At 42.2% G+C, this 15,414-nt stretch overlaps 1 protein-coding gene across 1 annotated transcript in view; it reads right to left on the reverse strand.

Moving 5' to 3' along the window:
- ITGA9 (integrin, alpha 9) overlaps positions 1 to 15,414 on the reverse strand; it is a gene marked incomplete at its 3' end in the record, with an annotated part of 138,971 nt that overhangs the window by 87,118 nt on the left and 36,439 nt on the right. Inside the window, exons 13-14 of the mRNA XM_010581817.1 lie at positions 13,817 to 13,971; positions 6,811 to 6,971 (exon numbers count right to left, since the gene is read on the reverse strand). Of these exons, the coding sequence (XP_010580119.1) occupies positions 6,811 to 6,971; positions 13,817 to 13,971 (316 nt within the window). The remainder of the gene's footprint in view (positions 1 to 6,810; positions 6,972 to 13,816; positions 13,972 to 15,414) is intronic.

Raw genomic sequence — 15,414 nt, forward strand, 5'->3', positions numbered from 1 at the left:
TACAGTTTAAAAAAGGCAGGTAAAAAGAAATACAAGGCAGGCAAAGCAGAATTTCAGCAGCCACTGTGCTGTAAGCCTACTGACTGAGTCTCACTCAAGATTATATTTATTTCATTTGGGGAGCATAAAAATTTCTCTCCTTGGATTCATGAATATGGTTAACCAGGCACCTTGTCTGACAGCAGCTCCACCAGAGCAACCAAGTTTCTGCCTGTGCCATAAACAACATACTTGGCCTTTTGCATGCATGCTGGCAAAAGTCAAAAAGCAACAGTGAACTAAAGTAAAATTAGTTACCTTGCTAAAACTTGAAATGGGATGAGGTTTTTTGCTTCATTGTTTTTATAATGGACAAGCTTTGTACAAAGCAGAAAACACTCAAAGATGCTCTCCAACCAGAAAGGAGGAGTCATTTGCCAGATAGTTATCTATCAGTGTGAGGGGAAAAAAAAGTTATTTCTTTGAACACCTGGGAAGATGGGCAGAGGAGGAAATCTGGACAAAACCTCTGCCTTCAGCTTACAGCTGAAAACCTCCCACTGGCCTCAGGACACAAGACCCTTGGGGTTACCAAACAGCCCTACTAGCTACACTGCTTAGTAAAACACTTCCATACAGTTAATAGCACAATATCTGCTACAATTTGCTCTCCCATGTAGCTGCACTACCAGCCCTAGCAGATCTTACAGCACTTAACTACTTGCAGCACAGGCCCCCTGAAAGGATGCTAGTGCCAGGCGTATTTGCAGTTTCATTTTAGCCACACTGTGTAGGACAGTTTCGAACTTGAGTATAAGCTCATCCTTGAAAGACAATCTTACTTGCTCTTGGTGAACCTTGCAAAAACCTCTGGAAAAACCAAAGGGAACTCCATGGTCATTAATAGTATTTAAGTCTTGATACAGTTAAAGCTCAGCTGAAAGATGTCAGTCTTCCCACCAACTCCTAATACTCTTTCTGGTACATCTAAATCCCTGTACTTAAGAGGCAATGAAAAGGAACCCAGAGTTATGCAGCTAACAACTGTTCTTCCCTTGCCCATATGAGCTACTCGGGAAAAAATGCAGCTTCTCTTCTCCCTGCCTTATTTTTCAAGGTGAGACAGCTCTACACAGTGCTGGCCAGGGTGTATCTGAAAGGAGAGGGCTGATCACTTTACAACTGAGTAAGGCAACAGAAAACACTGTATTTATTTTGCTAAGATTATATTTATATTGCTCTGCTGGAGGGGAGACAGCCTGTGCTAATAGATTATGAGCACACTTTGCGCAGTTTTGGAAAACAGAATTGTTCCAGAAAGTATGCTTCTGTAAATAAACCTCTGCGCTTCATGATCACCCAACCTATCCCAGAGCCCTTTAAGGCTGAACTTATGCTATGACTGCATCTGGCTCAGCCTTACAGTTTCTCCAGTTGGCTCAGCAAAAGGGGGAAAAAAAAAAAAAATAATATGAAACAACAAAAAGGAACAAACCCAAAGATATCAACTCCGCTCTTGGTCTTAGTGCTGAATCTCATTGCAGTCATCATTCCTGGCAAAACTACACAGCAGCTTTCGTCTTTCTTGCAGCAACTATAAACTTCCTGCTGCAAGCTGGAAAAGGTCACTACTCCCTCTGCCCAGTGGTCCAAACCTTGTGAAATTCTAGATAACTGTGACTAAGTTTTCATAGCTGTTGCTGCTGCAGAAGGAGTCTCTGATTCAAGTGTTAGCCGCTGACTTGCTCTGATTTCTCTCCTCTCCCAAGGAGAGGTGAGCAGAACCAGATAGGTCACTACCGAGAGGAACTGCCCCTGCTGAGGGACTGGTTTTCACCTCTTCCTCCTCAAAGCAGTGGTTATTGTCCATGTCCAATACGCGATCCATCACTTGCAGCACCAGCATCCCAGGAAAAACTTCGTCATATGTGAGCAACCAGGCTCAGCCTGGAGCCAACAAACCTAATTTGAGTGCTTCAGCAGTAAGCTCTGCTGATAACCCCTCCCCTCCAAAAGGCTCCGCATTGACAGTATGGGAGAAACGAGCCCCATTTAAAAAAAAAAAAACAACAAAACAAACCACAACCCAAAACCCCACAAAAAACCAACCCCACACTTCATTATAAGCTCTGGAGCATCTCTGGCTGTCTCTTTATCCTGTAACACCACCAGCCAAACCTTAACATAGACATGCTAATTCACAGGCAGACAACTTTCAGAAGAAAGTTCGTCTTGCAAATGATCAAAATGATACCATCTCTGCATCACATGTGATGGTGAGACTGAATGCTTTGCTACCCAGACTCTAGAAAAAAACAGGTTACTATAATACTAGATACAATACTAGATACTAGAATAAAAGACTTCAATACACACATCCCCCTCAGATAAGAGCAAACAGCTACAGAGGCAGAAACAATCGCAACCACAGACAGTGACTAAAATTGACAAGCACTAGAGATGAAGTTGTGTAAGATCAGCAGCCCAGAGCATCTTTAGACACCTGAGGTAACAGTGATGCACAGCAGACAAAGGCCAGAAACGTACTTATAAAAAGGCAAAGTTTTGGCTACAGAATTCAGCAGCGAACAAAACATAGCTGTGCAATTTCTGCTGAAAAAGCATTTTATTCCAAACGTGCCTGTACAAACACAGCGCGAGCTTCTCACCTACACACGGTTATGAAAAGTCTTTGGTATCACCACTCCTCTGTTGCTTCTCAGCACCATCCTCCCCATAAGCTATGACTGGATCCATTAAGAGTTAATACGATGAGCAACATGAGACTGCTTAAAACAACCAGACAGCCACCAAGATAAAGATCTCTGGAAAATATAAATGCTGTGTCTGGTTTAATCATGTGCCAGGACTGCTGATGGTGTTTGAAGCTCTTACAACGTTCACTCTGCACACAAACAGCAGTGACTGGTAGCAACAGGCAGCCCAGCTGGCCGGCCCACAGTGGGGTAAGAAACCAGGAATTGTACAATGGGCTTTCACTATCATCACCATTACACCTTTGTGATAAATCAAAGAAGACAAGATATGACCCTGCATAAATCTGCAGGCACAAGGTGCTTTGCTGTCTGCATCAAATTCTCTCATCCCATCCACAGGCAAATCTATCCTAAATATTAGGGGAGCCCACATGAGCAGGAAACAACCAGGGCAGTTACTGGAAACGGGAAACTATTTCCTCAGAGCTGATGCCCTGACCACAGCAGGTCTTAAACACACAGCTCAAGTCTTCTGAGCACCATCAAATGAGTGTAGATCCCAAGAGAAAACTTTACATTTCAGCTGCGGGCCCAGATATCAAGATTAAGGAGATACTTGTAAAGCCTCCAAACCCATTTATTTTCTTCATCTTTTCTGTTTCTACTGACTTCTGTGCCTCTGCTCCTTAGTACCACATTCCATTTTCTCACATTTGTTTGCTGTTCCTTCTACCAAAAAGCAAATCCATTAAAAAAAAAAAAAGTTTATCAGATTTAAACTTTTGCTTCATTTTCCTCCAGCAAAATTGATGGAAGGTTACCACATAATGTATTTATGTCCTGTTACTAGTTTTATCACCGATGAGAAGACCGGCAGCACCATGATCCCTGGGTAGCCAGAGAAGGAACTGTCCAGCAGCAGAGCACCTCCCAGGAGACAGCAGGGATCAGCTATGCACCCACATAAGAAAAGCAGCAATGCTCCTGAACTTCACAATTAATAGCCACTTGCACCAGCTATCCATTTTCTACGGCACATATCCGTCAAACCTCCAAAGGTTTTTAAATTAAAATAAATGCAGCTTTTGCAGATGATACCTGAGGCACTGTGAGTATTGGAATTACTGTCTGGGTACACTGAAGAATTAAAGTTTCTTAATGAGAAATCATCAAACAGGTTCTGGGGGGTGGAGGCAAAGAATCAGAAAACTGCATCTCTCCTCTACTTCCCCATGCCCACTACAAAACCAAACTCAAAGCATTTTGAAGTCCCAAAGCATTTCCATTTCATTCTCTGTTCTCAACCGGAAAAACACACTTTCTCATGAATTACCATAATTCTAGTAACTTGAACTGTAATTCAGTAGCCTGCCTTGTACAAGATCAAGTTCTGAGCTACACATATCCTACAAACCTTCTGAGATCCATTTATATCAGTCACGCAGTTATGAAGAATGACAGACTTTAATACTCAAATTCATTAGCAGTGATAAGAACAGTAGCTTCTGTCCTGAGAGGGGACCACAAACAGGAAAGGAGTCAAGCTCAAAACATTGAGACTTATCAATTGCAAAACAATCTAATGATTATGTCTATCAGTTTATTTGCAGCCTGCAACTCTTTCAGTGCTCTGTTTCACTGGGGTCTCTTGAGATCAAATCTGTCAAAAGAAATTGCAGCAAGCTTGTATAGGTCTAGTGTTTCCATGACTTTTCTCAGTCCTCCTGTTTTATGCCTCCAACATGCTAGAACTACATGTTTGTAAGACAATGTCATCCAGCAAGGCACAGCACAGGCTTTCGCTTAACTAACACAACCTACAGAGCTCTGCTGTGTGCCATTTGGACTGGACACCTTGTTTACTTCGTAAGGTTTGTCAGCTAGCACATGAGGTCATGCACAAGTCCAAACAGCTTCTCTATCCTTGATCACAGGCAGTCCAGAACTGACATCGTCATGTAACCGTATAAACCTATTTGTCACCGGGGATTCAAATGAACAATAATAAAGTAAACAGATTAAGGATGCAACTGTAAACAACCCAATTTGCCATGGAGGTGAATTCATCAGGCATACAGTAAAATAAAAGGAAGGAGGAAAGCCTAAGTGAAATACTTCATATATTTTAAGGCCACGTCTTTTATCGCCCATTTCATCACAAAACTATGCAATCAAGGAGATTTCCGCTTGGAGTTTGGGAAGGTTTTTTTGGTTTTCAGGGTTTTTGTTTTTGTTTTACTAGCTGTTACTTAAGGATAGCAGTGAAAGATCATGACCCCATTTCCACTCCTCCGAAGTCTGCAGGGCTCTCTTTGATGTTTCTAATGACATGTAGCCTCGTGGATCATATCACCTTTCCCATGAAAGCACAGGGATTATCTTTCTCCACTACTTCGCATTCTCCCTTTCACGAACAAACACCACTTCCTGCTATTCTTCCAACTGTGAAAAATAGCTGCTTACATCATATAGAAAGCCAGTAGCTTTGTTTGTTAACCAGCTGTTTTGCTTTAAGTTGTTGGTATTTTTAAACACGTTTAAAAGTTTCTCTTGCCTATAAAAGTCAAATTTCCCAGAAATTCCCCAGAAAAATAGTTCTTACCTTTGCATTCCCAACATCAGCTAGAAATGTTACAATAAATAAAATAAAAAATAAATAAAAAATAAAATAAAAGTTTTCTGGGCATGTGTTGCCCTTTAACAAATTCTGCACAGTACCCAAAAACTACATCAGGACTAATGTGAAAGAAATCATTATTGGGATAAGATAGAAAGGGACATGTTCCTTTTCATCTGAACTCAATACATTAAAGCTTAACCAGATGTGCTCATTTGAGAAAGACCCGAATTTGTAAACTCACAGCCACATTTTCTAAGTAATGGTAATCTCATATGTCTACATTTTATTTAACGAACTTTTCCACAACAGAAAGTAAAGGTTGTTCCAGAAACAAAAAAAACACAGAAGATACCTAGACTCTTCCCAGAGATCCACACAACTTAACAGAACATCATTTCCTCCTTGGTGGTCCCTTTATTTATTTTATTTTCTCTCAACAGCCACGCACAAAATGTTGATAAAGTCAAAGGATTAATTTTATCTCCCGTTCTCACAGTTTTTAGGTACAAAGAAGCTTCCTGGAAAAGTTTATACATTTAGGGATGTCTGGACCTGCCTGATTCTCAAAACAAGACAGTGCCAAGTGATATCCACTGCATTTAGGTCATACTATGGGAATACGTCCTTCAGTAAGGAGGATATGCAACTCAGCCACACCACCATATTGCCTCATACTGCCATCTAGATTAGTGATACAGATTAGTGCTTGTGAGACATACATGGTTTAAAAGATAAATCTCCTTCCTATATAATTTTCAAATCCATTCTGTAAATTTCTCAGCTGAGAAGAAAACTATTGTGCTTACTTTGCAAACAGAATGGCACCTGGGCGACATTTCTTCAACAACAGCTACCAAGCGAAGATAACTACAGTCCTAGCAGACCCTGGACCAAGAGTTTGTCACAGGAAGAAGAGACCCTATCTATGTCCCAGCACGTCTGGAAAGCACTCTGTATCCCTAGGACCATGACACATGTGAAATTAAGTTATTCCACTGCTATTTTCAAGCCCAGATGAAATCCAGGGTGCTCTTTAAATCCAAGAGCCCAATTGCTTCAGGACAGACCCCATGTTATCCTGCCATTCCCATGCAGATTGCATCACCAGCCCCTTGTGCAGTCAGACCTTACACAAAACTAAACACTAAACCTGCTGCTCCTGCCAAAACAAAGCTTTGCCTCCTTATTTTGAGTATTACAAGTGTAGCAACAAACCAAGCCAAAAGAAGAAAGAAATCCCCTGCAAATGTGCCTGATCAAAACTAAATAAAATACATATTCCTGGCACCAGGTGTTGAAGGCCCAATGGTACTCAGACTGACAAATCATGCCAAGCAAGAAGTTCTGAGCTTCCACCCAAAAAACTTCATCTACCTGTCAGGAAAACAAAGAACATCTGAAGCCAAGCAGCACCGCTGTAATTGGTTGAATATTTAAAAAAAAACCAAGAGTGGAATTGCAGTGAGGCCAATGTAAGGACAGGAATGAACCGACCTTGACATACGCTAGGTAATGCTCGCACTTTTCCTGCATGTACGATAGTTGTAACTTCTCTGTGATCTGGCCCACTGTCTCTCCAGAAGTCACAAAGTAAACTCTGGGTTGCTGGCTCTTTTCCTTCTTTGCCACATCAGCAGTCAAGTTATAATTCAAACCTGTTTTAAAAAGGAAGAAGAAGAAAACAAAGGATGTCAGTGAACAATAGTTATTTTCTAGCCACCTATCAATGGATCCTGTTGCCCCTGGGGCATGTGTGCTTTAAGAAAGGTCAGCTCTTGCAGGCCCTCAATCAATCACTACATTTCCTGTGGCTGCATGAAACCAAATCCAATTGCTAACATACTCCCAGGTTTCGTGTCACTATGTTCCCCAGCCCATCCTTTCCCATAGGAAAGGATGTGTAAAAATACATCTAGACACACACACTTAAAAAAAAAAAAAAAAGATATAAAAGATGCTTAAACTATGTTGCTAACAGAAAAAGCAAAAACATAAGATAAACAGCAGCAGCAACCTCAAGCTTTGTTTTCCTTCTAGAACAGCACAAACCATGCAAATGTCAACCAGGATGTGGCACTTCCTGACAATTACTTTTGTTGATTTGCAGTCAGCTTAGTATTTAGACCTTAACTAGAGGTCGCTGTCTTGCACTCAGTATCCCCCCTCTTAGATGTTACACAACCCTGGTAGTTTATAGAAGACATACCCAGAGACTAATGAGCTGTATCTCTGTAAATCCTGTTTCCTGCTGTTCTACAGGATAGGCAGCTTAAGACAATCGGTTGGTTTGTGACTGGATGTATCTGTGCCCAAAAGAAAACTCATTTGTTACCAAGCTGCCTATACCTTTCCTGTTGGTAAATGCAACAACAGGAGCAATGAAACTGCAATGAGGCATGAACACTTGTTCTGCTGATGTCTACAGACAAGGGAAACACTGGCTATGAGGTCCTTCCACTCATCACAGACCCACCACCTGCAATGATTTCAGCTGCTATCAAGGCAATAATGGGAATACCATGAGATTGGCTCACTATAAATGGCTTAACTAGTTCATAGTCTTTGTAAACAACAGCAGCACCAGCTCCTGTGCTGATTCATTACGTAAGTAGGGTGCTTGCCAAATTACTGCTTTGGCTTTTATTTGTGTTTTAAGTCCTAAATGATTGATACCAGATAAAATGCTCCCGATAAATGTAAACTTTTTTAAAGCCAGAATTTTATAAACAATCAATGTAAATGTAACACATTCCTGGACTGAGTTCTTCAAATTTCAGCAAGGGGTCTTTGCTGGGTTTTTGTTGTGGTTTTATTTGGTTTTGTGGTGGTGGTTTGTTGTTTGGGTGTTTTTTTTAAATCCATGAAAATCCTAATCTTGCTAAATTAACACTGCTGCCAATGCTATCACCTGCAATCATTTCTCCATCAAAATTTCACTACGTTGAAGAATTTATTTAATGATATTGTAAAACTTGGTACAAAAGTCTCCGTGAACGTTCACAATCCACATAATTCAAACAGACCTCACTTCCATTTGCGGTGTGTTGCATTCTGATGAAAAGCTCACTCACAAGTTCACGCAAAGTAACTAGAGACATACCCCAGGTAGTAACAAAAGCCACAGCTGAGGAATCAGCCTAACTACCATCACAGGGCTCCACCTGAACTTTTTCCACTTGCATTGGCAGCATAACTTGCTTAGAAGGACAATGCCTTGAAAGCATTGCAAATTCTGACAAGCTCAGCACCAAAAAACTCTCACTGAAGTAGTGTTTGCTCAGTCCCACTAAAGAGCACCACCTAAACAGAAACACAGGGTTTAGTCTGTTTAAAATCCCAGCAGCCTCTCTCAATGTTTTTTTCTTTTTTTAAAGTGTGCACATCCCACACCCATCCCCAATTGTCTCCCTTCCGCTTTCAAGACCTCACATGCATGCACACATGCTGAGATCTGCACCGCATCCCAAGAATAAAGACAAGAAAACCCGTTAGCAAACCCAGACCCTGCGTAGAGGCAAAAAGCCTCAAGGGGAGATGCAGCCCTCTTCAAAGGAGGAGCACCAAACAAAGGCAGGGCTGCAGAGCTTGCAGGGGCACCTGGGGAGGCTCAGAGGCTCTCCAAAGGAAGCACGATGTATTACTGACACTGAACAATTCCTCGCTGCAGGCGCAGAGACGCATCCCAACGTGCGCCCTGTACCAGGCCTCCGAGCAAAGCGATCCCAGCTACTGTCTCTCCAAAACAGCAGTGGATGTTTTCAATCAGGCAGCACAGTTCCCATCCTCCCCCGCCACCTCCCCTTTATTTTGACAACTTGTTTCTATGTTATATCCAACGATGTCACATCAGTGGAAAAACTGAAATATCATGAGTAAGTTTTTTTGTGTTTGGGGTGGTTTTTTTCCCCAGCTTCATTGCTTCCAAAAAGCAACCAGGGAGGGGAGATAACTGGCCAAACTTAGCACTGCTGGTGGTGTAAGTTCCTCCTGCTCACTCCAGCAGGAGATCAGGAGACAAGTTTTTGCTAGCAAATTAACTCTTGCAGGTAATGCCTTTCAAATATTTGTCCAGCAGCTTTAAGCAGGTCTGGTTAGAAATGCGTCTGGGGATCTGCCCACCCAACTTCACATGATCAAAATAAAACTCTGGCATGGATTTCATGAGCTCAGATGAAGGGCTTGATTTTTCTAATGACTATTCCTTTTCCGTAACTGAAGTTAAATGCCTAAAAGCTTCGATAACAGCTCCCTCTGAGAAATTTTTGGTCATACCTGCAAGAGGACCACCAGCCAGCAGACCAGGCAAGTTACTGCAGCCAGTAACAGCCAAACCAAGTAAATGGCAGAAGGCATTTTATAATGGATTTTCATCCTAAGTGGCACATATGTACTCACAATGCAAGAGTCATCCCCTGTGACAGGGCTGAAGGCAGCCCTGAAGCATAGCGGAGTGAGGAGAGATTGAAATCTAGCAGCAGTATCCTATGAGCCAGAACAGGAATAGCAGCTGGCTGTGCTAATGGAGGGGTTACACACCCTGAGCTGCCCAGCGCATCCCTTTGTCTCCCACTCAGTCGATGCTACAGCACACAAAAAGCAGGCAGCAAAATGCTCAGCAGGAATGAGCACATCTGTAAGTGCTTGTTAAACTACTAGCTATAGTACTGATTTGTGGTGTCGGTGGAGTGGGGGGAGAGGGAAGGCACCACATGGAGAAAATGAAGAACTTACTAAATAATAACAAAAAGCTATTGGAAGAGGAATGTGTTTCTTTGCCTTCTTATAAGGAGAAAATGATTCATGAACTTTGCTTGCAGAGAAAATTATTAATTAACAAAGTATTAAAAAAAGTTGCCCTAGCAAATGACAACATACATAGGACATTCCCCCCATCCTCTCCCAAACAGCTTTCCTTTTCCCCTTACTTCAAACTTTGTTTCAAATCCTTCCTCATAGCGTTGTCCCTAGCTTCCAACTAGGGAGCCATCCTCACTGCTCCAAGCATACACTGAACAACACATCCCTACAGCATCCCTGCTTCTGAGGCATTCAGAGGGTAGCACTGTCTTAGGTCCGCATCCAAGCGGGCTGGAAAGGTGACAGACAGAAATAGCGCTCCTGCACCAAACTACACCAGGATACAGATAAGAAGAGGAGCATCTACTTTCATCAGGTTTTGGATCAGGCATGTTTCTTCAGTCCTAGAAATGTATCCAAACAGAGCAAAAACGTCAAGCAATCCATTATCCCACAGTAAATCTCACACCAGTCTTTCAGGCAACAGTATTTGGGACATGAAGACTACCCTAGAAATAGATCAACACACAAGCAATGCACACCTGAAGTGAATGGTAAAAGAGAAACTTTCAAGAAGTTTCAAACGCATCTGCCTAACTCTAGCCAAATGCCCAAACCCCTTCATTTCATAGCCAGTTAACAGTCCCAGTGTAAGAATTAGGTGAATTTTATTACTATTATTGTTGCTGTTGTTGTTGAGGAAATTATCCACACCATGGGCACAAGTTTATTTCCATTCTCCTGTGGGGATGAATGCAGCAGCAGCGCTTGATACACAGCATGTTTTCTTGTCCTGGTCACCCAGAAGTGCATGGTCTGAACATGCTGAAGTCTGCTCATCCAGATTGCGAAAGGCCTTTCTCTAATCCCTGCCTTTCCTGCAGATACAGAGACCCCAGGAGAGACAAAGCAATGACCCCTCAAGTGAGGGAGGAACAGCTTGAGTGAGATTCTGAGGTGAAATACTGGAAACTTAAAAAGCTGTATTTCTCACACATCCAAGATGTACCGGAGGCTGTCTCTGTCAGAGTGAAGAGTCAGACAATGGCTGGCATACACTGTAGAGCACATGCTTCACTTAGGCATGGCTCTTTGTTCAGATGAAACCATTTCAGCAATAAATTCATATTTCTGAGGACCATAGTCTGCACACAGTATCCACAAAATGGATGGGAATTATACTATCATTGGCAGTATCAATAAACACAGATCCTCAGATAGCTGGTACATGACCAGTAGTATTGCAACTACGACTAGATGAAAAAGAAAAAAAAAAAAGAAAAAAGGAGAGGAAAAACAGGAGGGTGGGGAAGGTCTATATGCAAGTGTGAGGCAGTACTAGACGAAGACAACTTTTCTTCACATGCCAGTTAACAAAATAAGCACACATTCAAGTAAGCATTGAAGACACACATTTGCCATAGAAGAATGCTGCCTGTATGTTCAGCTTGACTTGACTTTCTAAACATTGTGTAGTAGGTGACAAACTTCAGCTGCCCAAAAGCAAGAGCAACGCCCAGCTTTTCACCAGTAAGCAGCAGTCTTGAACATCTGCACTCACAAGCCTTAGGGGAGCGGCATTCCCAGTCAGCACTATGTTCTCGTCATCTGACTTAACAGACCGCCCCCAGACATCCGAAGATGAGACAATCCAACCCTTTTAGCCACAAAACTTTGACATAGCATTTCAACATCCCCATATGCCTTTCAGAGTCTGAAGTGGACAACGATGTACTTAGAGGGTTATTCTATCCACCCCCAGTCCTGTGTCCCCCTTCCCCCCCCATTTAACCACGCAGGAGAGGAACCGTTGCAATACTGCCATGAATTGTTCCACCCTTTATTAATTGATACTCTTCAACTGCAACATAATTAAGACGGCCCGACTGTTAAGATGACACACTGAAAGCTTATTTGAGTATTTTATCCAAATCATATCCCGAAGGGGTTTTACAGTCAGATAGTTCTGGCTGCAATGTTTTCAAGACAAATCACTTTGCTAGAAGCATTGTATAAAAGGACAATCGTTGGAAGTTTTATCATCATTTACTTAATAGTAAAAAAATTCCTTGTAATGAGATGGATTTTACTTGCCAAAGAAGATGCACATGTGCTTTCACCACAATAAATCATTGGGAGTACAGTTTGTATGACAACACAGAGGAACTCAACTGGCTCTTACAAGACATGATGAAGCAGGAAGATAGGTCTTTTGCAAACAAGGGGAACACATATTTAGATTTGGAAAAAAGGCAGCTCACTTCCCAGCCACAGGTCCAGAGATATGAAATTAAAGCAAAGGAAACATTTTAAACAGTACCCCCAGGAACATAAGAAAACCTAGATATTCGGAAAATCTATTCAGTGATTTTCAGAAAGGAATTAACACCCCTGGAGCACTCGGAGATAAGTGTTTCCTTAACTGAGAGAGTAGCAGGCAGTACAAAAAATACTTTATCAAAGCATGTATTTGTCTGCTGAGAGTCATCATTTACATGGAAGGAAAAAGTGCAAAAATAGAAGTCTCAGTTGCACCAATATGTCAGAAACCAGAGGAATCTCAAATTTAGCAACTCTACTTTTTTGAGCTGTTCAGGTGACAAAGTGATAAGCTGCAGAGAGCAACTTCAACAAGCATCTTGTAGTTCTCACTGCATGTGAATGGCAGGAGAAGTGGCAAGGAACCTTTTTCTTCACCGACTCATTTAAAATCCAAATACTGCAGCAGGCTCTGCATACTGGGATGCACAGCTGCAATTCTCACCCTTCTCAATTAGCTGCTCAGAAAGGCTAGGGCACAGAGCAGGAGGAGGCACTGCTTCTCCCAGCAGCTCGCCAGACCCACTGCAGAGACGGAGCACGCTGTGAGGCTGAGGTATCTTCCCTGAGCAGCACACTGCAAGTCCTCTGCCATTGCTAAAGCATGGCAAAGGTAAAACATCATGGCTGAACTAAACAAACCCAGACCTCACAATATTTAGAAATGCTGTATCTATCCCATACCACTTCACAGAATATCTAAGATTTGTAAACATTAGGATGTAAAAGACAAGTAATATTTTAATGCAGCCAAGATGTAAAGGCTTGCACAATTACACACCTTACACAATTCCATTCATCAGAGAAACTCCATGTGTTTTACAGAGACTAACTAACCTGGAAGATATTCTTGCCATCAGTAAAATACTGGCCTATTTATAATCATTTTTTAGACAGGCAAACTGATGCATAGAAAAGGATTTGCTCATGTCTGGTAGGAATTCAGATTTATAGTGCTCTGTTTCAAGAGCTCCTTGTAGACTTTCAAAAACTATTAATCCAGAGCAAACACCACCTGCTTTCTGATAACACTGATTAAAGGATATGGATACAGAAACGTGTTATCAAGAGGTAAACAGGGAATATGAACTTAGAAAACATCAATTGCTTCTGTGTTCTCTGTCCTTGCAGTAAGCCCAAGGACACATTTCCCTCCTTTCACTGAGGAAGAAACTGCCCCAGTATTACATCAGCCTCATCAGAAGGCAAAAACATGCCCAAGAAAGTTCCCAGGGAGCCTCCAACTTTCTGGAATTGTATAGCCCAGCTCACCTGGAAACAACTTATTTCATATAAAAGCTCTGTTACTGACTTCAAAGGGAGCCCTTGACTCCAGGTCAACCTGCTAGCATGCCCCTGCCCAGGGCTGACACAGATACCTTACCTATTTCTCCAGGAACACGCTTGCCACTGAAGCGAAAGCATGCTGTGACATTGAGGCAGTTCACTGGCTGCAAGCCATCATGGCACTGAGGAGCTGTGATATTGATGGATGCAGGCAGGAAAATGGAGATGTCCATGGTAATGACAGGCCTGGATCTGGAGATAACAGAGAAACGGAACTGAGTGATCATTCAGAGGGAAGTTCTCAGCCAAAGGAAAATAAAGTAAATTTGGTAAACTACACAATTTCAAGCAGACATGAAAAATAAGAGAGTGCATTTGAACTGTAAGATAAATTAGCACTTGACCTAGCTGGCAAGGACTACTAGTGTCCAAAGACCATAACATCAGCTTGAAGTTCAGTGCTCAGATACAGACTGCAGGCAGGCAGCTGGGGAAACTGGTAATATATAATAACCATCTCCAGTAAAAGTTGCATAAAGCCTTCCTGGTAACAGGATAGCAAAATTAGCACAATGGCAACCAAGGACAACAAGCTCATGCAAGTGAGACTGCTTGCTAAGCAGCCTGGATGGTGAGGAACAGGTAGGCAGAGACCTTAGGTTTCCAGAGAATGGTCTACAGTCAAATTTGTGACCTGAAAGTCAAGGAGGGAACACAGGGGTATGAGATGGATTCATACATAATTTTTCTGAAAGTATAAGAGGGACAATAGACACCACATTCATGTTTTCTGGAGGAGGGAATGTTTGGCTAATTCCGTCCCAATGAGTGGTAAGGATTGAATACTCTTCACACTGCTGAACTCTGTTTCAGGAGTTACTCGCTCCACTATGAAAGAAAGCATTCTACCCTTGCAACTCCAGCACCGGATTATTGCTATGACTATTCCTGGCTGAAGAAGACCTCAGCCAGAATTGCAGAGCAAGCCGAGTGCCATCAGGGCCCAGGTGAGTCTCCTCTCCCACACAACACAGAAGCCCCACCAGCTTGGTTGGGAAAAGCAGCCCAGAAACCCAGGCTCTCCTGAGCCATCCTCAGCGCAGGACTTTAGCCCAGAAATTCACCGAGTGTTATTCTTTGTGGTTTCAATTCTGTACATGTTCAACATGAACATGTTCTTTCAAAAGCAACTCCAGTAGTAAAAATATGTGCAACAACCAGCAGATTCACTTCTAAGGTAGTCCCAGCAGCTGTGCAAGGCCAGACCACGTAAGTAAACCACTTCAGGACTCTCACTCTACAAGCCACTTAATTTAGAGGCAGGGGAGAGGGGGGAGAAGAGAGCGGGGATTGTGGTTACACCTAATTCATATCGACTGGAACAAGATTCACATCAATCTCCGAGACAGCTGCTCAGACTCTTTTACCACAGCCTGAAATAACAGTGCAAGTTTGCATTTTGAGATGGAGGATGAAGATAAATGCTAAACCTAGAAATATATACAGTAATGGGGGGGGGAAGGAAGAAAAAGAGTGAGCTTCCTAGGATCACCTCACACCTTCGAAAAAAAAACCTCTTTGCAAATGCTCGGGGAGACATAAAAGAATGAATGCTATAACTGATCTACAAAAATATTTCTCCTAGAAAAAAAAAGTATTTTCTCCAGCCATGAAGTGCTGTGTGATTCTTCCTTA

This window comes from Haliaeetus leucocephalus, unplaced genomic scaffold (assembly GCF_000737465.1).
Source record: "Haliaeetus leucocephalus isolate CR32 unplaced genomic scaffold, Haliaeetus_leucocephalus-4.0 Scaffold808, whole genome shotgun sequence".
NCBI lineage: Eukaryota > Metazoa > Chordata > Aves > Accipitriformes > Accipitridae > Haliaeetus > Haliaeetus leucocephalus.